General features: G+C 44.8%; 2 protein-coding genes across 2 annotated transcripts in view; one reads left to right on the forward strand and one right to left on the reverse strand.

Moving 5' to 3' along the window:
• Nucleotides 1-4,142: 4,142 nt before the first annotated feature.
• On the forward strand, nucleotides 4,143-12,679 carry SPX (spexin hormone). Its single transcript, XM_063134520.1, has 6 exons — nucleotides 4,143-4,229; nucleotides 4,662-4,742; nucleotides 7,209-7,266; nucleotides 8,851-8,913; nucleotides 10,330-10,416; nucleotides 12,618-12,679. The coding sequence occupies exons 1-6, from the start codon at nucleotides 4,143-4,145 to the stop codon at nucleotides 12,677-12,679; spliced, it is 438 nt and encodes a 145-aa protein (XP_062990590.1).
• Nucleotides 12,680-22,820: 10,141 nt separating this feature from the next.
• GYS2 (glycogen synthase 2) overlaps nucleotides 22,821-25,060 on the reverse strand; it is a 53,596-nt gene continuing 51,356 nt past the window's right edge. Inside the window, exons 15-16 of the mRNA XM_063134715.1 lie at nucleotides 24,846-24,926; nucleotides 22,821-23,483 (exon numbers count right to left, since the gene is read on the reverse strand). Coding sequence (XP_062990785.1) covers nucleotides 23,262-23,483; nucleotides 24,846-24,926 — 303 coding nt within the window. The 3' untranslated portion in view covers nucleotides 22,821-23,261. The remainder of the gene's footprint in view (nucleotides 23,484-24,845; nucleotides 24,927-25,060) is intronic.

Raw genomic sequence — 25,060 nt, forward strand, 5'->3', positions numbered from 1 at the left:
GTGGTATAGCAGAATTGTGCAAATACAGGAGGCTTTTCTAATGCTTTGAAGAAAAATACCAGACTTTCCTCATTTGGAAAAACACACAACAAAGCACAATAATGCTTGCAAAGCACAGGAGAGGCTCTGGAGGAGGAAGATGTCGTGTAAAGGACCTGCAAACTGTGTGAGTGAGGAATCAAAAGCGGTGGGAGGGGGGTGGAAACATGTAAAGGAGCCAATCTTAATCCCGCAAAGAATCCAGAAGCAGACGCCTTGGTAAAGGTGCGGGGTAAAAGCCTTGTGTAGAAAAACCCAAAGTTGAGGACTGTGGAAGTTCCTTCTTCATACAGATTCATAATAATCAAATCAGATTATTTAATCATTTCAGAAATGGACCACTGAAGGTGAATGACCAAGAGTTTTCATGTTGTGAGAAAATGTCTAGAATGGGTTGGTTAAGGTGACCATATGAAAAGGAAGACAGGGCTCCTGTATTTTTAACAGTTGTATAGAAAAGGGAATTTCAGCAGGTGTCAAATGTACATATGGAGAACCTGGTGAAATTCCCTCTTCATCACAACAGATAAAAATGCAGGAGCTATACTAGAGTGACCAGATTTAAAAGAGGGCAGGGCACCTGCAGCTTTAACTGGTGTGATGAAGAGGAAATTTCACCAGGTTCTCCATATATACAAATGACCCCTGCTGAAATTCCCTTTTCAATACAACTGTTAAAGATACAGGAGCCCTGTCCTCCTTTTCATATGGAGGTTGGTCCTGAGTGTAATGAGAAGGAGATCTCTAATTAGTTCGTGGTTGTTGTCTGAGATATTTGTGATGTTCATGGCCAGACAGCATTGAATCAGATTGTCCTGTGTATGGTTGGGGTCATGGTCAGGGCAATATGCTGCTACCTTGTCCACAGGACCACATTATTTGATTGGTGCCATCAATGCTGAGATGATTCCCAAAATAAGATTGCTCCTTTATACCTACCATGGCAGTGAGACTTGATCTGTCAGAGTTAGGGCAAATGCTTTATTGCCATGCCTCTAACATGGTGAGTGTATATGTCAGAAGTTTGGGTGACTTCTCCTGAAGCTTTGCGAATATCCTCCCCCGTAGACGGCAACCTTTCCATGTCTTCTTGTCTGAGCTTGACAAGAGGTCCCTTTAGAACGCTCTACTCTTGCCTCCGAGGGGGAGGAGGGCAGCTCCACCTGGAAGACTTAAATAAGGATTCCTACACGATGGCCACATCACATTACAGATTGTATGTCTGGCAGCCTGCACCTCCCAAGGACTGGATCAACAGGAGAGAAAAGAATGAAGGTATGTGAGAATAACAATTATTCATTCTCAATTTCTAGCTGATTGAGTCTGTACTATTGCTAAGGATTGCAAAGAGTGTCGTGCTTTTTTCTAACAGTTTCACTAGGAATGTATAACTGTTAATTTATAGTAAACCCCTAGATTAAATCAGAAGTCTAGCAAGAGCTAAAGCCTTTAGGGTTACCATATGAAAAGGAGGACAGCACTCCTGTATCTTTAACAGTGTCGTGTCTCTCAGGCAGTTGTGCTTTCGATGGGAGGCAAATGATGAGGCTTGCTAAGTAATCCACAAAGCTTTTGTTAAGCAATAAATGTCTCTTCTACCTGAATAGTGTCTACCTCTTTGAAGCGACCCCTGCTAGGCAAAACTATGCAAACTAAGCAAGACAATTATCCGTTCAGTTCAAGAAGAGAGAGAAGTTAATTCTCAAATGCCCGTAACTTCAAAGCACCTGTTGCGGTGGTAGGTTCTGGCGTATTCTCTCTGACTTTCTCACGGCTTCTTTACGCGCCGTGCGTTTCAGCTTCCAGCGGATCTTGGCATTAGTTAGTGTTTCGGAACGCTCGCCCCCGGAAGCACACTCACTTCCCACTGAGTGTGTAGGATTTGGCCTTGAGGGGGTAAGCTCTGGAGGGGGCTGACTTCCAGCTGGTGAATCGCCCGTGAGAGCTTCCTTCCCCACTGGTACAGGCTGGCTGGTGTCCGGCGCTGCGTCTTCTAGTTCTGAATCTGATTCTGATTGATTACCTGAAACACCTTCTCCCGAAACAGAGGCAGTAGGGTTAGACATGACAAACAGTCACATAGAAAAGGGAATTTCAGCAGGTGTCATTTGTATGCATGCAGCACCTGGTGAAATCCCCTCTTCATCACAACAGTTAAAGCTGCAGGAGCTATACTAAAGTGACCAGATTTAAAAGAGGGCAGGGCACCTGCAGCTTTAACTGTTGTGATGAAGAGGAAATTTCACCAGGTTCTCCATGTATACAAATGACACCTGCTGAAATTCCCTTTTCAATACAAATGTTAAAGATACAGGAGCCCTGTCCTCCTTTTCATATGGTCACCCTAGCTAAAGCTGTGTTTAGAAGTCCCATTGAAATGATCTAAAATCATTTTGTCTTCCACGTGATAGATTTGAATGTTGTGGTATGAATAAAATGGGTCCAATGATTTCCTCAGCAATCATCTGTTGTTCAACTGATAAACAATTTTCAGTATAGAAAATACAAAATACAAAGCAGGATTTCTTCCGATCTCTACAGGAGTTGAACCAGGCAACTCTATCAGTGACTTTTAATCCAAAGCAAAGCCTCTGAAATAAAACTAAATAAATAAACCACAAATTTGTTTTAGGGTTCTTAATTGAATCAATGCTTTTCAAATGGATTCTTCCTTAAAAAAAATAAAATTAGCTAAAACGTCTATAGAAAACTTCCTGACTATTAGAGTAGTACGACAATGGAATCAGTTACCTAGGGAGGTGGTGAGCTCTCCCACACTAGAGACATTCAAGAGGCAGCTAGACAACCCTCTGTCAGGGATGCTTTAGGGTGGATTCCTGCATTGAGCAGGGGGTTGGACTCAATGGCCTTACAGGCCCCTTCCAACTCTGCTATTCTATGATTCTATGAAATAAGATGTTGAGAAGAATTTGCGGAAGGCTATGATTTGAAAAAAGGAAGCAAATACTTAACTATTCATGGATTTGAAAGTCAGCCTAAACATTTTGCTTGAATCAACCATATGCCTAGATTGTGTCCTTTTATATAATTGCTGCCCTTTGAAGGGACAGAGGGAGACATAGTTCTGATTTCTCCCCCTCCCTGAAAATCTACATTAATAACTCTGCAGTTAATGAATTAGCAATTGAACATAATGTAGACATTAATCAGTAGGGAGCAGTGTGTGTGTGTGTGTGCGCTTATGTTACTTTGTTACTCTGTGAAAATTCATACCTGCTGATGAGCACTTATATATGATGTATACTTATTTAAATGGGACACAATCCAGACACAGTTGGGCACTTTTCGGCATGCCATCCTATACACGTTTAGTCCGAAGTAAGTCTCACTATATTCAGTAGGGCTTAGTAAGTGTGTTTAGATTGCCACACACTGACATCCTTGACATGTCTGCTCAGAAGTAGTGGCTAAAGTGTCAGACTGGGAGTCAGGAGATCCGGGTTCTAGTCCCCACGCGGCCATGGAAACCCACTGGGTGACTTTGGGCCAGTCACAGACTCTCCGCCCATCCCACCTCGCAGGGCCGTTGTTGGGAGGATAAAATGGAGTGGAGGAGGATCATGTATGCTGCCTTGGGTTCCTTGAAGGAAAAAAGGTGGGATATAAATGCAATAAATAAATGAAAATAAAATAAATAATTGGACTTACTCCCAAATAAATATGTACAGGTTTTCAGCCTAAGCTCTTTTAATTTCAGTGGGAGAGTTGAGCACCTGGCCATAAAGCAACTTAATTTTGCTTGGATTGTGCCCATAATTTACATAAATTCAATCATAATTCAGTCATACATGTGTGCAAATTACTGAACACCCCCTCCTTCCAGATGTGCACAATTCCTGGAAAAGCTGCTGCGGCACCCAACTCATTGCAGATTGATTTGGGTACTCTGGTGGGAATGAAAATAAAGCCCAGGGGGCCAAGCCTAGGAAAACCTATGGAACTCCATCCTCCAAATGGATTTCTCCAACAGCCCTAAAGCCCCAGACTAAACATTATATTATGTGTATGTATATGTGCATGTGTGACCACCATCCATAGAACATTGAATGCTGATTTCCAAACTGCTCCGATAGTGGAGAAGTATGGAAATCATCTTGGAGGGATGCCAGAGGAAGGATCCTGGACATGTCCATGTGGTGGAATCGAAGAGCCCAGCCTGCCCCAACCTGGTATGCTTGAGATGTGTTGGACCACAACTCCCAGTATCCTCCAGCCAACATGGGAGTAGTAGTCTACCACATCTGGAGCATACCTCATATTAGCAGCAACTCAACTAGCCTGGTCACATCTTCTTACCTTCCAGAGAAAGTGTGTGGTGGGGGAGAGACAAGAATGAGGGGAGGAGAAGGAGCAGACCCATTGAACAGCCCTGCTAGGTGAGGCTGTATATGGCCTGTGAGCTCCTGGGAAGGAGCAGGTGGGTCAGATGCTGTTCATGATAGCAGAGGGGTCAAAGGGGGCGCTGGATTAAGGACCAAACAGTTCTGGAAAGCCCTGTGGGATTGTTATTTTTTATGCCACTTGGATGAATCAGAATAGACAGGATTTTCCGTAACAAAGACAATGCTGCTGTGTCCTCTTAGCTGCTTTTCCCATTTCAGGGTCTCCATGGGGGGACGGCTGTTGCCCTGGCCCTGTTGATTTCGGCTTCGTTCATCACTTTTTCTTGGAGCGTTCCTCAGGTAAGCACAGGTTTGGGTTTGTTATTTGCTGGCCTTGGGCAGAGGGTCAAAAGAGACATTACTTTAAATAGAGGCGTGCTTTGCCTTGGTCCCAAACCCCGAATCTGAGTTGAAGTGGGCCGATTTGGCCTGTCTCAACCCGAATCTGGATTGGGACTGGATGGGGCTGCCTCGGCCCAAAGCAGCTGAAGTACTTTGGGCCAATTCGGGCTGATAGCCAGCCTCGGGCCCCTGCCCTTCCGCAGGACTTACCTGAAGCCTCCACTCGTGACGGCGTGCTGCCCATCCTCCAGGAGAGTCACTCTGGCCTGCTGTAGATCTACTGTTATTAACTATGGTGGCTGGAAACGGTGGCACCTGGAGGACTGGTGGCTTGCTGACATAAGCAGAGGCTTCAAGTAAGTCCCGTGGTGGTGGGTGAGTGGAACAGAAGGGGCTGAGCAGGAGTGGTAGGGAGTCCTACGGACTCCTAGTCAGCCTCATGCCTGCTTTGCCACTCCAGAACTGAATCTGAAGTGGGTGGGGGCAGTCCCAAGGTGCCCGGAGTAGAATTGGGACCAATTTGGAAGCTTTGAATTGGCCTCAGAGTTGAATGGGGTTGGAGGCTGTGCCGACGTGTGTCTAGAAGGGGGGGGCAGTCTAGAACTTAAAAGCCTGCCCTCCCTCATGCTAGGGTCCAAATCTAGATTGAATTCCCTGTACCTCCTTTAGAGGGGGTGGGGTGGGAGGATGCATGGGTGGGAGACGTGGCTGTAGGGTGGTCACTTATGCATTGCTACAAAAGAGGAAACGCACCATCAAAAAAGAGCACAAAAGAGAATACCAATTTGGATAAAATTTGCGTATGCGAATGTGTATGTACCAGTGAAGACTGGTGGCTCTGATTTTTGGTGGGGCTATGAATCCATTTTGGGTTTCAGTCAGAACCAGCCAGAACTCTAAAGGAGCTCTCCAAGGTGCTGAACCTTATCCCCCAAATAGGGCCATCACCTTGCAAGGCTCTGTCACGACACAGGCCTCACACACCAGGCCTTGACGCACACAAACCCTCCTCAAGCCAAGCGCCACCCCTTGAACAACTTGAGGGTAGGGTAAAACACAACCTTTCCCTTGCATGAGAGGGTAAAGGCTAGAATCCGAAAAGGTTTTACTGTGTATGTAATAAGCTGAAGGTGATATATAAGGTGTTTACGATAGTAACTGTAGAGCAGGTGATAAAGCCAAGCAGACACGTGGTTTGAGGTAACGAAATGAAACAAAATGTTTGTTTTTGTTTAACAGATCTTAGTTACTTCGAATTCAAGTTAACCTGCTTAATCTACTAGTTTTAATAAAAGCAGTAATCTCAAGTCTCTTAAAAGATGGAGGAGAGACATGATAGCACTCTTCAAATACTTAAAAGGTTGTCACACAGAGGAGGGGCCAGGATCTCTTCTCGATCCTCCCAGAGTGCAGGACACGGAATAACGGGCTCAAGTTAAAGGAAACCAGATTCCAGCTGGACATCAGGAAAAACGTCCTGACTGTTAGAGCAGTATGACAATGGAATCAGTTACCTAGGGAGGTTGTGGGCTCTCCCACACTAGAGGCCTTCAAGAGGCAGCTGGACAACCATCTGTCAGGGATGCTTTAGGGTGGATTCCTGCATTGAGCAGGGGGTTGGACTCGATGGCCTTGTAGGCTCCTTCCAACTCTGCTATTCTATGATTCTATGATTCTATGAAAATCTTATCTTCTTTCACTCTCCACACCACTGACAATCCTAACTGACACTCCCCACTCCCAACCAACCAACCAACTAACCCCCAAGCTCTAGACCTCTCCATTTATACTCCTCCCCCTTTCACAGCATCATCAGCCACACCCACTCAGTCCAACATTCTGCACTCACTAGACATACAAAGGTAGACATACCTAAGGGAACAGAACTGTTGGGTAATGCCACAAGCTCCTTCAGAGTTTTGACTGGTCCTGACTAAAGCCCGGAATGGATTTACAGCCCCACCAAAATCAGAGGCACTTGCCTCCACTAGTAGGTATAGATGCCAACTTTGAAATAATACCTATAGCTTAAACAGAAATACAAAACATCTCACCATAGTGGAGATGACTGGCTGGTTGAGATCTGGGCCAGCTCAGTCTGCTGTCCAGTGAGGATGGGTAACTAACTTCAAGGCCCTCTTCTGATGGTTCTTTGATTTTACGCCCTACTTGGACCAGTCAGCCCATCAGAAGGAGGACAATATCAAATATAGAACTGTCCTCAGGCTGCTCACAAAAATAGAGGACCGTCATCTGTAAATTAGGACATCTGGCCACCCTGTGTAGCGGCTTAGATGCACATTTAAAGTCATGTCCCTTTTGGCCATGAAACTTGTTGTGTAGAAGGAACCCCGTTGTTCCCTGTTCATTTGCTCTCTTAAGTTGTGTTCATTGTTGTTTCTCTTCTCATTTTGGGTACAAAAGGGTCACTTCCAAAGAAGAAACTGGACTCCACAGGCTATGCTCTATTTAAAGGGTGCACGTAAGTCTCCACGCCCATTTCTTCCTGAAGCGAAATCCTCTCTTCCTGGAGGAGAGCATGTGAGAAGTAAAGCCATCTTCTCAGTGGGTCTCCTCTTTGTGGGACCTCCGTGTCTGTTTCTGCCAGGCTAACACTTGGATCCACTTCAGAGAACTATAATATGTACAGCACTTGGGGCTGGCTCCAGAGTTGAGCCTCCCCTCCTCAGTCCGGGGGCTCAGGTGGGCTTACCCAGCTGTGATGGCAGCACCCTGAGCAGTGCTGGGCAGCTGAGTTGAACCAGCCTTCCAATTTCCCACAATGCCACAATATGACAGTAGGGCCATAGCTAGACAGGGCGAAAACCCCGGGCGATCCCGTGTGTGTCCACAAGGTGCACAGGGGATCCCAGGATCAGGGAGGGATGATCCCTCCTTTGCCCTGGGATCTTGCCCTATCCTTTAGGCCCAGTTTTTCCACCATCTCGGGCTGACCACGGAACGTGTGGCTGGGCACTGTGGTTTATCTCAGCCCCTCGTGGTTCCTTGCGAGGAGCCGGGACCTGCACCCATCGGGGGTGGGGAATGGGGGAAACATATATATATATATATATATATATATATATATATATATATATATTTAAAAAACACCTACCTTCTGTGCTCATGCGCTGCTGCCTCTTTAAAAATAAAAAATGGCGGGCGCGACGCCTCTCCCTCTGAGGTCGTCGCATGCCGCATGTAAACAGAGGGGATCTCGCAATAAAACCCTTCGTTGTGCACTAACAGGTAGGTCCAGCTAAGGCCTAGGTCGGGTGTTGTGGGAAGTTTAAAAGATGGTGTGATCAGTGCCAGGCCTTGAAACTTTGCATCTTGGATAGCTCCTTTAGAGTTCAGATTGAAACCCAGCATAGATTCACCCTCACACTGACATCGGAGCCACCAGCCTCAGCTGTGTATAGGTTTTATGTTGGCCCTGCAGACTAGGGGTGTGCATGGACACCCCCGATCCGCTTCTCTTCCAGATTCGCAACTTCCGAATCGGGTCCGCTCCGCCTATAGTCCGCTCCGCTTTGCTGCGAAGCTCCAGATCCGGATCGGAGCTCCACTTTCCCCCCCATAGACTTGAATTGAAATCCAAAAAAGCCTACAACTTTTTTTCTGTTAACGTTAGAAACCTCAAACTCGGCACCATGATAGCTTATCCATGTATACACACGCATGCCAAGCCTCAAGCAAATCCAAGCAACCGCTGATTTTCGGGGAATTTTTGAAGATCGGACACCCCATTTTCAGACATGGGATTTACTCGGACATTTTGACAGATAAAAAACTTTGAAGTGGGCACCCTCACAGATGCCATCTAGATCCACATTCATGGCAAGTTTCAAGCAAATCCCATCATCCCCTGATTTTTGGCAGGGGTTTAACCTTTTAACTCACCCCAATTCAAGTCCCATGCTAGAACTCCTTCAATTTTCACGTTAGAAAGTGCAGACTGATTTTTAAAGCCCTCTGTGTGAAATGCAACCAGCATCCTTTAGGGCCAGGAACGTTGCACCAAAAGACTCTAGCTCTTTCAGGGTTCTGTATCCTTGCATTTCAGAGGGTCGTCGGTTCATCTCGGAGGAGAGCCAGAGGAAGGATCTTTACGACAGGTTGCAGCTAGGTAAGTGATTCTGGGTGTTGAATGGATGGAGATGGGGCACCATCTTTAACAAAGATGTAAGGAGCTGCTCCAAAACTTCTGGGCGGGTAACCATCCATACTAAAAATGAAAACCTTCAAATCTTACTTCTAAACTGATACTAAAAACAGTTGTCCTGGTGGAACCAGGGAATCCAGCTTATTTATTTCCTTCTGGAAGAAAGAAAGCTCTGTCTGTGGATTACATCAGCCTTAAGGCCACCAACTTGGGTGATGTTAAAGAGAGATTTGACAAATGAATGGAGGAGAAGGCTATCAATGGCTACTAGTCCTGATGGCTATGTGCTCCCTCCAGTATATAGGGCCACAGGTATAGGTAATATCCAGCATTCTGTTCCCACAGTAGCCAACTAGCTGCCTCCCTGTGGCCAACCAACCAAAATTTGGAAATGAATGCAATAGGACCCTCTCACTTGTGTTTCCCACCAACTGGTGTATTTAGGCTTAGTGCCTTTGATACTGGAGGTAGCCTATAGCTATCACACCATTGATAAGGCTTCATCCCACGTACCTGTTTCCCTCGAATTATCTCCTACAGCGTACAGCTGTCATTGTTGTTGTTGTTGTTGCTATCTAAATCACACCCCGGGTGGCAGCGCTCCTAAGATCCTTTGCATACCAGGAAAAGGGTTTAAGGGGGGAAATATAAAAAATCATAAAAATCAACGGGTGACCCAATCCGATTCAAATTTGGTATGCTTAAATCTCTCCTTAGTATCTATTACTGTGCCAATTTTGATGACTTTATCTTTAAAACTTACACAGATGTAAGCATTTGTTTGATTTGTACTTTAAACATATCAAATCCTGCTCCTGCACCCCCAGTGGCCGCTCGGAAAACAACAAATGATTCGCTCCTAAACAGGTAGCAAAATAGGTCGATTCTTTTGGTTTTATAGCACAATTAAAGCAGGATGCATGGGAATACTTCACAGTCAAAGCATATTATAAACTGGAAAACTTCAGAGTCCTTTGCACACAATTCGTAGTGATTGCACAGCATAACCCTGGTGTGACGAAGCACATAGCCTTCTTCTCCATGAATTTGTCGAATCACCTAAAAAGCCCCACATGTTGTTGTTGTTATTATTATTATTATTATTATTATTATTTATTTATTTATATACATGGTGTACACCATCAATGTACATGGTGCTGTACAGAGTAAAACAGTAAATAGCAAGACCCTGCCGCGTAGGCTTACATTCTAATAAAATCATAATAAAACAATAAGGAGGGGAAGAGAATGCAAACATATCACGGAGCCAGCCCCGTTATAACCTCTCTTCGTAGGGGAGTTGCTCCAGCCTAGGCTAATCACTTTCCCCTGTCGTTTGCATCCAGAAAAATACATTTGGGGTTTTTTTTTTCTTTGCAGAAACACGCAGCCAAAATGTGAACCCTTTAACCCTTTCTGAAGCTGCGGCATTGTTCCTTTCCTCCCTGCGAAAAGCGCAAGATGACGGTAAAGGCTTATTTTGCTCCTATAGTTCCTTTACAGTTTATTGAGAATGCCAAACCAATTGTCGTTTCGTTATATTTATTTATTAGATTTGTAATATTTGAGGGGCTGATTGATTGTATTGATTCAAGCAGCATTCCCACCACCTGGTGCACTCCAAATGTTTTGGACTACATCTCCCAGGATTCCTGACTACCAGCTGTACTAGCTGGGGATGATGGGAGATGGGTCGAAATATCTTATAAGCCCTGGGTTGAGGAAGGATGGATTGGAGCTATTGCAAGAGTCATAGTGAAGGTCTTATACACCCTATTCAGGCATTCTTGCCTGACCCAGTGGAATGAGCGTACTTGGAGTCTCCAACATGGAGCTTGTGAGGTCCAGTGTGCCCATAGACACCTTTCTTTGAGCCAACAGGCTCACTGCTCCTTATGATTTTAATGTTATTTCTTAAGATTTTTTAAATTATTTTTTTAACTAGGCGGTTGGCATACTGGAAAGCAAAGTTCTGCTCACCACACCATCTATATCTGGGTTCAAAAGAGTATTTTGGGTTTTGGAGCTCAGACCTTACCTCTGCCTTATCCTTAGGTTCTTGGGCAAGTTATTTTGTTTTTAGTCTCACCAGTTCGCCTTCTGGGAAATTAGAGTTTCTTGACTGGCCATACCCACCACGGAAGCCACTTATTGAATGAGTGAGCCCCTTGTGGCAGCCATTTTCTGAGATGCCCATGACAATGTCTAAAATTCCCAAGGTCCCCACCAACCCAAAAGTGTTGGGGACCCCTAGCCCCATTCCCAACATCCCTGTGTGTGTGGTTTCCATCCATGACCTTTCTGTGTTGAGCAAGAAAGATTGAAGGGTGATTCTTCACATGTTCAATTGAACATTCTTAGAATCCAACCCACAACCAAGAACACTGCATAATTAACTTGGACTCAATGGCCTAAATGGCCTCTTCCAACTACATCATTCTATGTAACTGTCTTGACTCATGAGGAACGAGTGGTCCCCACACATCTTAGGTGGCCATTTCACTCTACCTTTGCAGGGCTGGCACCAAGGGTAGGCATGATTGCTGAGGGCCCACAACCCGGTAGAGTCTCACTGACAAAAGCCCCCTGGATTTGTGCCTCTTTATCATCACCATGGCAACCTGCTTGTTCACGGGGCTTTTGCTCTGGCTCAGACAGTGGTTTGGGTGAGGAGGAGGACCAGGAAATGTCATGGCCTACTTGCTGCCTGGCTCTCTTCCTATCAAGCAAACAAGTGGTAGCAATGATGAGAAAGAGGGGAATAGGAACTGGAGATGATGTGGCAAGAAAATAGACATGCCCAAGAACCCTCAGAAACCTGAAGATGGTACGGGGCCTGGTCATGCAAACTCTTTCCGGCTTTTAAAGGGTGTATGTTTGTGTGCGTGTGTATGCTAGCGCCAAGCCCTCTCCAATTTGTGCTGCAACTGTAGGGTGACCATATTTGGGAAATAAAAAATGAAGACACCCAGTGGGAGGTGGGCAGGAAATCAGGAAGATCAGGGGTCTAGAAACAGCCCTATGAAGAGAGACTGAAAGAACTGGGCATGTTTAGCCTGGAGAAGAGAAGATTGAGGGGAAACATGAGAGCACTCTTCAAATACTTCAAAGGTTGTCACACAGAGGAGGGCCAGGATCTCTTCTCCATCCTTCCAGAGTGCAGGACACGGAATAACGGGCTCAAGTTAAAGGAAGCCAGATTCCGGCTGGACATCAGGAAAAACTTCCTGACTGTTAGAGCAGTGCGACGGTGGAATCAGTTACCTAGGGAGGTTGTGGGCTCTCCCACACTAGAGGCGTTCAAGAGGCAGCTGGACAACCATCTGTCAGGGATGCTTTAGGGTGTATTACTGCATTGAGCAGGGGGTTGGACTCGATGGCCTTCTAGGCCCCTTCCAACTCTGCTATTCTATGATTCTATGATTCTATGATTCTATGAAAGAACACTTTCCAGGTCCTCTGGAAAGTGTGTCATCCGCCCCACCCCGCTATGCTAATAGTGGCCATAAAGAGGAAAGCATGTAATTCCTGGACATTATAGAAAATTACAGAAAATCCCCCCTGACACCCAGGATAGAACAAAAACCCGGACAAAAAACCAGGGAAATCCTGAAAGTTGGTCACTGTATGAGCAACTGTCATGAATACTTCCTCTTGTTTTATTTTAGCGGACGAAGAAGAACCCGATGAGAAACCTGGATATGTTGCCGATGGTCTATTAAACTGGTGAAAGAGTTTCAGCCTTGGGTGGAAACAAGCTATGGCATGCACTTAAAAAGAAAACATGTATGAGAAAACCTTTCCCATTGATCTGTTCAGCCTTCCCACCTCAACTGTCCCTCTGTGTCTTCTTAACATGAATCACTCTGCGGTATCAACACTAAACAATTAAAGGCCATTTTGCAGCTTAGGAACCTATTCTTACATGCAGTTATTATAATGATGATGACGTTCAGCTCGAGCTCATATTATATATGTCGGACCTTTAAAGTTTTTTTCTGTTGCTTCGCAAAAAACGAGACCCACCACCATACATGCCTAGGTAAGTAAGCTGTTTCTGAAACCATGAAAATGGAAAAATTGCAATGAAATAATATTTTCACTATAAGAAGACAATTCTGGGTCAGTTCCCCAGCTTGCTCTTTATCCTTTCTCTAAAAATATCCAATTCTGGATGCCATAGGGCTATTTTATTTACATGGTAGGCATGTACCAATTTTATTCAACTTTAATTGTTATGGCTTCTCCCAAAGAATGATGTGATATGTAGTTTGGTGTGGCCACTGAGAGCTCTCTGAAAGAGATCCCCGGTCTATCTTACAAAACTACAGCTCCAAAAGTTTTCTGGGGGTGAGAATATGACTGTTAAACCAAATTAATTTCTCTCTAAATGACCCCAGCATGGTGAAAACTCTAAGTCAGCAACACAATATAGATACTTGATGTTGATGCAACAGTTAAAATGAGGAGTGGGTAATTGTTTGGTATTGATCTTTATTCATATCTCCATAAGACTTTGGACAGAAGGAGGAGATGCAAACAAATTGACATTGTGGGGTCATTACAAACCCAGACATCATCCTTATATAGTTGCACTCCTATTCTATAAACAGGCAAATATATCTCATTGGTTGTTGAAAAATATATAATAAAATTAGGGTCTATTTGAACCAAATAGCAGATTAATAAAGTGTTTCTTGCTTGGTTTGGTTTTTTTCCCTCCAAAAACAAGGGTTTAAACAAGAACAGCAAGAGTACAGTCCTTTGCATGTTTACTCAGAACTCCTATGGGCTGCGTTTGCATGTAGCACTAAGGCTAGATCTATACTACTGCTTTGTAGTGGTATTGAAGTGCACTGATAACTGTTGGGGTACAATCCACATTCCATATACTGTTTTCATAGTGTTATTTCCTGCTTGTCACAACGTGTAGATCTGGCCTAAGTCATGGTTTATGTTAAGCATAGCTTGTTGCTTCAACCACGAATGATCTTGCAGAGAAGCAAACAAACAATTATTTGTTTCTCAGCAACCCATTTTGCCAGCCTTCTAGTGGTTTTGTTTTCAGACTGCTCTTGCTGGATGTCTCTGTTCCAAGATGGACAGCAGCACAAACCCTGAGTAGTCATGTATGAGCAGGGGCGAGTGAGTGTGTTGGATCCTGGCCGCCCGATTGCTCCTGATGCAAATGGGAAGAGCTAAACAGCCCAGAGACACCCCATTGTTGATCATGACATCTGAACATGCAACTCTGGGTTGTCTCTCCCCCAACAACCCAGAGTTCCACATTCACACTTCACCATAGTGGCCGTAGCTCAGTGGAGAAAATCCTAGGTTCGATCTCTGGCATCTCCAGGTAGGACAAGGAAAAATCCTGCCTGACACCCTGAGGAGATGCTGCCAGTCAGTGTCAACGATACTGGGCTTAGATGGACCAATTGGCTGACTCAGTGTAAGGAAGTGTTCTATGTTGCTATGATAAACCACTCAAGGAGGGAGTGATCTGCCAGCATGATCATTTGCTTATACACAACTAGTCAGAGTTTTAAAAAAACTCTGGGTGGTCGCAACGTGTGAGCCGGGTCCATGGCTTAGTGTTATGTGCAGATTGGGCCATTGTTTTCAATGGTCCTTGTTCCCTACCACATTCAGGATTGCCATCTAAGGCCTTAGCTAGACCTAAGGATTATCCCAGGCAAATGGAGGGGTCATCCCTGCCTGCTGCTGGGATCCCCTGCATGTCATTTGGATGCACAGGGACAATCCCGGGATATAGGCCTGGTCTAGCCATGGCCTAAGTATCTAGTCCTGCAGAGGAACAGCTTAAAATTTCTAATCAGCATTAAAGCCATAGAGATACTAGAAATAGATACTGGAAACAGTTTAGTGGTTAAAGCATCCATGCCCTCCATATCATTTCATCCTTCTCCCATGATTATTCTTTGCCAGCTTCTGTCACTGTACCTATTTACAATCTCTTTGGCCATCACACATTTTTCTAACAAGAGGCTTGTCCAATGTCAGATGTAAGATCAGCTGGGGTGGGGTGGGGGGGTGGGAAAGCATCTGAGTTGAAAAAGCTACGGGGAGCTAAATGGCTGATGAGGAGAGAGGTTGAATTGCCCTCAACCATGTACTCAATTTGCTAGGGACGTACAAGAATTTCATTTCAGTTTGCAGATCATTCAAACTTGCCCCGTTCACAACGCAGAACGTGAACCACATTTCCCTAAAAAAATACACATTTTCATGCTTTAGTCAATGACAGAAGAGAGAGCGCCTTTGAAAAATGTGCACAGTAAAATCCACTTTTCCCATTTGAAATGACCCTTTCTGAACGTTTTTCAAATGAACCGAAAAATGTGTTGAAAATGAAAACAGGAACGAGCCGAGCCGAGCCGGGTTTCCAAGTGAAGTTTGGAGAATTGGGGCAAACTTGAGCATCCCTGGTTCTCCCATCCCTACTCTTTGCCCTATGAAGAGAACACCTCAACCTCCCCCTACATACATTTTATACCTGATTGGTTTGGGTCTGCTGTTCACATGCCTAATATGGCCCTAAGTAAAGAAATACAAGGTTGCTTATGACGTGCATAATTCATTCTGCATTCAGAATCTGGACTTCTTTGTTGTGAAATTTGGACTCCCTCGCTTTTGAATACACACAACTCTGATTAAGAGTGCACACGTTTTACTGGAAGTATAGTTGAAATTTCATTCTCACTAGTTTAAAAGATGAGCAGAGTAAGCCGTACCTATAGGGGTGGTTCATATATGTGCCTCTGTGTGAGCAACTAGTTTGAAAGACGCCTGCTAGCAATTGTTGCTGGTTCCCAGAGCCACTACAGGTATCTGTGCCTAGAGATAACCTTCCTTGCTCTTGCTAGGGCCTAATCTACCCCAAGTGGGATATTGCACTATGAAAGTGGTATATAAAAGGCAGGAGCTACACTACTGCTTTATAGTGGTACTGAAGTGCACTGACAACTGTTGGGGCCCATTGACACGTACCATATGCCGCTTTCATACTGCTATATCCTGCTTGGTGTAGATTAGGCCAAGGCCTCTGTTCCAGGTAAGGAGAGCATCCTGGCCTCCACCCAGCTTTGCCCGGGGGGGAAAGGGGGAAATTCCTGCTCCATGTCTTTCCTTTCCTTCCGGTTGGCTTGGCTGATTTTCCCTATTGTCTAAAAACTGGTAAGAATAGCGGCTCCACAGAGAACAAGGAGGGAAAATAGGGACAGCCATTTCCTTGTTCCTTCTGGCCAGAAACAGTGAGGCATGGGCACTGCGCTCTCCTTCTGCAAAGCACGGGCAAGGAGCTAGATGGAGGAAGGAGCTATACGTGTTGCTGGGTAGAGCTACTTGGAAACCAGCAGCCTCTGCAAGCACCGGGAGGCTTCTTTCAATGTGGGCTGAGTGGATGCAGGTAATTTTGATGCATCTCAAAGTGGTCCGGTGACTCCTCTTCTTGTCCAACCTTGCAGGTCATGGTTTGGCAAAGAGTTAAGAGACGTTTTGTTTCAATTGCCTATTGGAGTCAACGAGCCCTCCTTTGCAAATTTTACGTCTCAACCTCTTGTTGTGGATTCTATGCATTGAAACTTGCTATTCGTCTGTTTTGTTTTACTGTGCATTTTACTCTGCAGTCTCATCCTGCATGACTGATGCTTCGGTATTTCTGGGTTTCCTATTTTGCCTTTGTTACTTATCAACACTGTCAATGTCTTCAGACCAGGGTGGAATTATTATTATTATTATTATTATTATTATTATTATTCCTAAGTGAAAGCTTTAGGGTGACGCCTCCATTGATGAGTAATTGAATAAAAAAGTTTGGAAACAACTGCATCTATTTCATTGGCCTTGCATTCCACCCTAACCAGGAGCTTGTCTATACGGCTTGTTTACCCTAACTTAAATGCACATATTCACATTTCGGGACACATGACGCAGCCGTCCATTCACCGTAGTGCTGGGTTTTTAATGCGATAATGCGCATATTCGCATTTGCGATTTACCATGACTTTTCGATAACGACCGAGTTTCCACCGTGTTATGGTTATGTGTCTTTGGGGGAGTTAAATCCCATTTTGACATGTGGGTGGAGCTTTGAGGGTAGCACAACGTGATTGGCCAATTTCCCACAAATTGGCTGCCTTGTTCCTTTGCACCATTTTTAGTTTGAATTCTCTGATTCTGTGGAGCTCCGCAGAGAAAGCTTAGAAAAACAAAGAAGGGGGAACATGCATCCTTCTGTGCTGCCTCATTCCTTTCCCCCCTGCTCCTGGTTTCTCTGTTACATGAATCTGTGGAGCTCTGTATATAAAATGTATAGCTTCCTTTGACTCTACTCCGTAGCATTGTATATGTGTACATGCGCATTTGCGCATTTATAACTGCATTATTTAAAAAACCAGGAAATAAATCGCTGTTGCTGCTGCAGTGTGACACTATTTACCTAGATTCGAATCAACGAAAATTTGGGTTTATATTTAATGAGGAGCCGTCCCGTTGTCGTATAGATGGGGACCAGAACAGTCAAGCACAGCTCAAAACAGTTCAAAAGCCAAAAGTACAAACTCAGGTTATGCATGGGTGTTTTATATATACACTTTCTAAGGTCCAAACCAAATGCACACGTATGTTTATTCAGCGTGTGATTGCTGGGTGAGCTATAAAGTATGAGGTAACTAAAACAGGCATGCCTTATCTCCAGAAACTCCACTGCTTTAAAACATTTTCTCCCTGCTGGCTCATTTCCCGTTTCAGGGAAATGCTGCTTTAAAGCCACCTTCTCCAATCCAGTGCCCTCCAGATGTTTTGGACTTCAACTCCCATCAGCCCCAGCCAGCATGGCCAGTGGTCAGGAATGCTGGGAGTGTTAGGGAGACAAGACAGGAGAGTGGGGTTCGCTCCCATCCACCGCATTTCTCCTTTTGGTGTTAAAAGTAATCCTCCCACTGCTCTTTTATTGCTGAACCAGAGAGCATGTTCAAAACTTAACATAAAAGTAGAGTAACCCCTGCAGCATGGGGTGCATAACCTCAGGTTTGGGAGTGAAATTTGACCCTCCCGTGGTTCCCCAGAAGGCCACCCTGTCTTCCACTAGCCCTACCCCTTTCTCCCTGAGCCCCCCAATCATTTGGTATTTCCCTGGGGTTTGTGCCATTTTCCTCCCTTCCAAAAGGTTGAAATGCCTCGCCTAGGGTGACCATATGAAAAGGAGGACAGGGCTCCCACATCTTTAGCAGTTGTATTGAAAAGGGAATTTCAGCAGGTGTCATTTGTATATATGGGGAACCTGGCGAAATTCCCTCTTCATCACAACAGTTAAAGCTGCAGGAGGTATACTAGAGTGACCAGATTTATTTATTTATTTATTTATTTATTGCATTTCTATACCGCCCAATAGCCAAAGCTATTGTTTTAAAAGAGGGCAGGGCACCTGCAGCTTTAACTGTTGTGATGAAGAGGAAGTTTCACCAGGTTCTCCATATATACAAATGACACTTGCTGAAATTCCTTTTTCAATACCACTGTTAAAGATACAGGAGCCCTGTCCTCCTTTCCATATGGTCACCCTAGCCTTGCCTAAGGTAGAGAGGCTGGCAGTAAGCATTTGAAGCTAAAAAATGCAGGGTTTGGGGGGTTAGTTTAGCCCTGCCTGTCACTGGAATACAGCCCCTGAGTTTCTCAAAAATGGAATTCGGTGCATGGGTTGAAAGAAGTTGAACACCTTTGCTGTAGATTACACCAAGGGTTACATGCATGTTTAATAAAATCACCCATGTCTAGTTTGGGTCTAACGCACCACAGTCTTGAAAACTGAGATGCTGGTGGGCTCCTTAAATACCTCTGCTGGAGACATTTTAGCACAAGCTGGGTGGTCCGTTCTCAGGGACACTGTACTTTAGGGATGTTTTTTGATTATAGCACAGTCCTGTAAACGTTGACGTAGAAAGAAGTCCTACTGTGTTCAATGGAATTTACTCCCTAGTAAGTGTGTTTTAGGATTGCAGTGTTAAAGAGGGAACGACCCATTTGTGAAACCTCTGAACATTATAACAAGATCTAGAACCAACGTAATTGTTCCTCTGACTCTTTAATTCGGTCCATTCACGCAAATCAGAAAGAAATCCTATTTTCTGGTGTATTGCGGCCTGAATAAACACTGATAAATACTGTCTGAAATTGGATGTCACCCATTCACAGCTATACACTTTGTAGTCTGCTGGATTATAGCAAAATATCCAAGGCCAGATCTACACATCGTTGCGAAGGCGCCTTTTTTAAAGACGTACCTAAAAGAAGCGCCTCTTTCTTTACTGCGTGTACTGTGAGCTAGGCAGCGCGGCCTGCGGAAGAATCTCTACCCCATTCAAAGATGCTTCTCTGGCCGCTTCCCCCTCATTTGTTCTTCCATTCGAATAATCCCCCCTCCCACCCAGCGGCTCTTCTGGCGCATCCCAGCGGCGGCGGCTCCTCCTGCAAAACACTTTTCTCCCTCGGTGTGTTTGTATTTGCTTTTGCGTGTGCGTGTGCGAGCACACACCGAAGAGAGTCCCGGGGAGATGACACCGCCCGAGAGAGCGAGAGGCAGGAGCTGAACTCGTCCGCTGAGCGCACGCAAACGCAAATACAAACACACTGAGGGAGAAAAGTGTTTTGCAGGAGGAGCCTCCGCCGCCGGGACACGCCAGAAGAGCCGTCGGGTGGGAGGAGGGATTATTCGAATGGAAGAACACGCGAGGGGGAAGAGGCCAGAGCAGAGCAGCATCTTTGAATAGGGTAGAGATTCTTCCGCAGGCCGCGCTGCCTAGCTCACAGTACACACAGTAAAGAAAGAGGCACTTCTTTTAGGTACGTCTTTAAAAAAGGCGCCTTCGCAACGACGTGTAGATCTGGCCCAGGAGAGATCTACAGGGGCTTTCCTTCAGCATTTTAGCTTAAATCCACTTTTAAAGGGTTTCCTCACATGGAATAGTTTCTACAGATATTTCTAATATTTGTTTCCAGAGATGGAGAAACTGTGGGAAAGGAAGGCCGTTGAACTAAGAAAAAATCAAGATGCTTCTTAAACAGCTTTCTTGGGTTTGCGTGTTTTATTTCAAAGCAATTCACAGGAGTGGACAGGTATAATTAGTGGAAGCTGGTGGCTTTGATGTCAGTGGGGCAGTGAATACATATAAAGTGTACATCCAAAGTGACCTTTCACATTCCACAGAAACTGCACAGTCTGTTTTCTCCCTGACCAGTCGGAATGAACATATGTGTCCTATGACATCACAGAGGCTCAAGCAATTAGTTTGGGTTTTCCCCCAAAAAATATCTGTATCAGGTGACAAAGAATATACAAAGTAGCACTTGGTCATCCCCATTGTAAATATTTTTGCTCAGAACTGAGCAAAAATATTTACAATGGATAGGAACAAGTCAATGGTGCTCACTGATTTGAAATCAGTGAGATGTAGGCATTTGTGTGTATTAAATGCAGTACTTCATGTACTTCACAAATCATCAAATATTCCCTCAAAGTTGCATTTCCATCATGAACAACCTGTATTTCCCAGCATTCAAAAAAGCATTTATTTTCATACCTGGGGGGAAAAGCACTCTTTCCTATGGGTAGCACATCTGCTGCTATAATGATTCCTAAGTGGAATGCATTACACACGTGTTGCATGGTTTCTACCATGTGGTAATAAGCAACCATTGTATCAGGCTTAGTGGTCTGCAGGAGGTGAAACAAGGATCCAGACATATGCTTGAAGTCACATGACATGAGCTGACCAGTAACCAAGCTGGAGAGCTGAGACTCAGGTAGATGCAATCAGATGATAACCTGGCATTAAACTGAAGTCAACTTGCAGGGAATCTACACGTCGTACTAAAGGCGCTTGCATGCGCCCCCAGTACACCACCAAAACGATGGTGTAGATTCCTGCCTACCTGCAGCCCAGAAGAGACGGAGGAGGCGGCGGCTGGGGAATCCAGCCGTGTCCTTGCTGCCGCCGCCTCCCCGCCGGCCTCCTGCTGCCGGGGTAAGAGCGACCCGGGTCGGAGAGCTTGGATTCTGCTTCCGCTGAGCTCTCCGACCCGGGTTGCTCTTTCCCCGGCAGCAGGAGGCCAGCGGGGAGGCGGAGGCAAGGACGCGGCCGGATTCCCCAGCCGCCGCCTCCTCCGTCTCTTCTGGGCTGCAGGTAGGCAGGAATCTACACCATCGTTTTGGGGGCGTACTGGGGGCACATGCAAGCACCTTCAGTACGACATGTAGATTCCCTCGCTCAGACTGAAGAGCCAGACCACCCAATCAGAGGGTTTATAGGGCCAGATGAAACTCCATTGCTGCCAGTCAGTGCTGACAATCCTGGGCTAGACGGGCCAGTGTGCTGACTTAGTATAAGGCAGCTTTCTACGTTCCTACCATTAGCACCTTACACATCATGCAGAAATAGTTTGTTCAAAGGGTGGATAAGATCCTGGCTTACGAATGCCGATTCATCTGAGGAGGAAAAATATTCTTCCTCAAAGTGAATTCTCAAATCTAACGGAAAGAACATACAATTCAAATTTAATGTTGAAATGAACGTCACCTATATTTAGAGAAGTGTGTGAGTGAGAGAGAGAGAGGGAGGGAGGGAGGGAGCAGATGCTTACATTCATTTGAGAATAGTTGAACTTCGGACAAAAAAAATCTGGGTTGAGAAATTCAGAAACAATATTTTCAATTTTTGCAAACTGATGTCTTACTGGTTTTTAATTGCCAACTTACAAATCAAATCAAATGTGATTTTTGATCCATATAAGATTCAGACTGCAATTCTATACACACTTAACTGGGAGCAAGCCCCAGAGAAAACCATGGGATTTGCTTCTGAGTAGATATGGATAGGATAGCTCTGGCAATCTACTTCTACACAGAGGTGCAGAACGTTAGGCCTGTGGGCCAAATCTTGGTCCCTCCTGGGGACCTATCTGGCCGTCTAGGAGTCCCCAAATGGCCGCATCTCCTTCTGCTGGCCTACTCTATTTTCTCCAACCACTGGTCATATCGTGGTTTGTCACCCTTTGTTCACTCCACCCCCCCACTCCCATTTTTAAAAGTTGGGATGCCTCTCATCTAAGACTGAGTTGCTAGCAGTAAGAGCTTTAAAATAAGCTGCTATTTTTAGTGTTTTGGTCAGGCTCCAAAAGGGGATTAGGCCTTTAGTCTTACACCCTCTTGTCACCTAAAAACTTCTCTGAAATAGAATTCAGCCCTCGGTCTGAAAAACAGTTTTATCTCCATAACTTAACAGTTCCCCCATTTTCTCTTAACTTGAGGGAGAAATGTGAAAAGGCTCAGCTGTGGGATGAGGATGACTAGTGAATTGTCACCCATGGAAAATGATATCTCTTCTAAGAGCCTATAATCACTGCATTAACTTTTTGTCTGTTTCCTTAATCTACAATATATATGAGAGTCTGAGCAGAAAAAGCTACCAGTTCATATTTTTTTATGCTTAATATAAGGCTGTGTGCTGGGTTTGGTATTTATTTATTTATTTATTTATTTATTTATTTATTTATTTATTTATTACACTTATATCCTGCCTTTTTCCCCCTCCAAGGAACCCATGGCGGCATACATAATCCTCTTCCTCTCCATGTTATCCTCACAACAACAACCCTGTGAGGTGGGTTGGGCTGAGAGTCTGTGACTGGCCCAAAGTCACCCAGTGGGTTTCCATGGCTGAGTGAGGACTAGAACCCGGATCTCCCAGTCCAACACCTTAGCCACTACACCACACTGGATCTGGAATTTGCTTTTCATATTGTCCATTTTGCTTTTTCTAACTTTTGTGTTAATATTCTGTCTTCTTTATTAAAAAAAACAAACCACAAAATCATGCAGGAGGCCAGTGGCTGTGTCTGTGTGACAAGACTTTTGCAAAAGGTAGCGACTCTAACAGCACTGTTTTTCTTTTCCTATAAGCCTGAAAGCTTGCAGGTCTAAAGACATTTGGCCCTTTCTCCATTCTCCAATGACAAAACATTAGGGACACAAATACGAAAGCCAGCACGCAGCCCTAAAGTTTACTATATTCTTCTAAATTCCTTCTTCTACCTCCAAATGGGGGTGGGGAGGGAAAATACCATCAGAACTATTTATAACAGGGGTGATAATAGTAGAAGGAATTCAAGATATTTCAGATGTTTAGATCACACTCCCATTATGTCAGGTTGTTGCAAGTGGACCATTGAGGTGAGATATGTACAGCTGAATTGGTGTCACCCATGCGAAGCCACAAACAGATGTATATATTTAATCAGTTCCTGTATTCTCCGTGCTGCTTCTTTTTCCCCTCTGGCAAAGCGTTGAGGGGAAATGGAGACTTTATGTTCTGCCTGTCTCTCTCAGCTTCTTCCTCCTCGTCATATCTTTCATCCTCATCTTCAACCTCCTCGTCGCTTTGGTGGGGGCTGTTGTGCTGAGAAACGGAGGGTGAGGGGGGGACGGATGAAGGACGAGGGTACCGAAATCCTTCAGTCTGCAAGAGAAGCAAACATGGAAACTTTATTTTATTTGGCCCCACCCTAGGGTGACCATTTGGAAAGGAGAACGCGACTCCTGTATCTTTAACAGTTGTATAGAAAATGCTGCAGCTCAGCTGTTGTCCGGAGCTGCTTTTTTTCAGCGTAGAGCTCCTTTGCTGAGGAAATTGAACTGGCTGCCTATTTGCTACCCAGACAGGTTTAAGGTTCTTGTACTAGGATAGCTGAGAGAACGCCTTCACCCCTACCAACTGCCCAGTCACTAAGGTCATCCGAGGGCATGCTCCTATTGTCTGATTGGAGTCCACCAGTGAAAGAGCCTTCAGTGTGGTGGCCCCCATTCTATGGAATTCCCTGCCTCTGGAGGTCAGGCAGGTGCCAACTTTGTATTCCTTCCGGCACCTTCTGAAAATGTCATTGTTCCCTTAATGACCAGCTGGGGTTCATTTTGCACTGTGTTTCTTTTAATAATGTACTTTTAATGTGTTTTAATTCTGTTTTATTTGTCCACTGCTTCAAAATTCTGAATGGGGAGTGGTATATACATATTGGAAAGAAAGAAAGAAAGAATGAAAGAAAAGGGAATTTCAGCAGGTGTCATTTGCATGGATGCAGCACCTGGTGAAATTCCCTCTTCATCACAACAGTTAAATTTGCTCTGCTTTTCTTGAAACCTTTGTATAACTCTCTCCCTTTTTGTTATGTTTTTTGTTTTTTTATGAACAGTACACATGATAGAAATCAATGATAATCCTATATACACAATGTATGGTTCCCCACCCATCCCCATTTTCACAATGTATTTTCTGTTCTATTTTGTTAATATTCACAATTTTTTTTAAAAAAAACCAGTTAAATAGTGCCTACCCTTGACACAGCTCCTGCTAACAGATCTTCCATATGAGCTATGATGTGTGGAAGGGAAGGGAAGGAACTTCTCGTGCAAGCACTTGAGTCATTGCTGACTCCTAGAGGGACGCCTGCTTTCGCTGGCGTTTTCTTGGCAGACTTTGTAGCGGGGTGGTTTGCTATTGCCTTCCCCAGTCGCGGTTACCTTTCCCCCAGCTAGCTGGGTACTCATTTTACCGACCTTGGAAGGATGGAAGGCTGAGTCGACCTCAGCCGGCTACCTGAGAACCAGCTTCTGCTGGGATCGAACTCAGGCCATGGAGAGAGTTTCAGCTGCAGTAACTGCTGCTTACCACTCTGTGCCACACGAAGGAGTACATAACAGGTGGACTGGCACAATAACAGTGCAAGGAGAAGGACCAAACCCCGTTTTAGACAGACAGATGTTGCCCATGTCCCCTGTCACATCTCGTTACCTCTCAAAGCCTCCTAGATGTAAGAAAATTTACCTTTGGTGGAGCATTTGGTTCCATCTCGAATTTTTCAGGAAATGTCCGACTAAGAGCCAAATGCCTGGCATGCATATAAAACTGTAAGAGGAGGGAAAGGAAGGCTTGCAAGTTAATAGGTTTAAAGGCGAATGTGCTGCGTAACAAGAATCAAGAGAGAAAAGTAGAGCTTTCTCTTCTGTGTAAAATAGCTTTAGAGCATAACAAGACTTGCA

Source organism: Elgaria multicarinata, chromosome 9, assembly GCF_023053635.1.
Source record: "Elgaria multicarinata webbii isolate HBS135686 ecotype San Diego chromosome 9, rElgMul1.1.pri, whole genome shotgun sequence".
NCBI classification, from domain to species: Eukaryota; Metazoa; Chordata; class Lepidosauria; order Squamata; family Anguidae; genus Elgaria; species Elgaria multicarinata.

Excerpts from the sequence above, each read along its gene's own strand:
- SPX (XM_063134520.1), top strand. The coding sequence starts at position 4,143 with ATGGAAATCATCTTGGAGGGATGCCAGAGGAAGGATCCTGGACATGTC. Across the intron at positions 4,230-4,661 it reads GCCCAGCCTGCCCCAACCTG|GGTCTCCATGGGGGGACGGC; the intron begins GTATGCTTGAGA and ends TTCCCATTTCAG. Across the intron at positions 7,267-8,850 it reads GCTCTATTTAAAGGGTGCAC|AGGGTCGTCGGTTCATCTCG; the intron begins GTAAGTCTCCAC and ends CTTGCATTTCAG.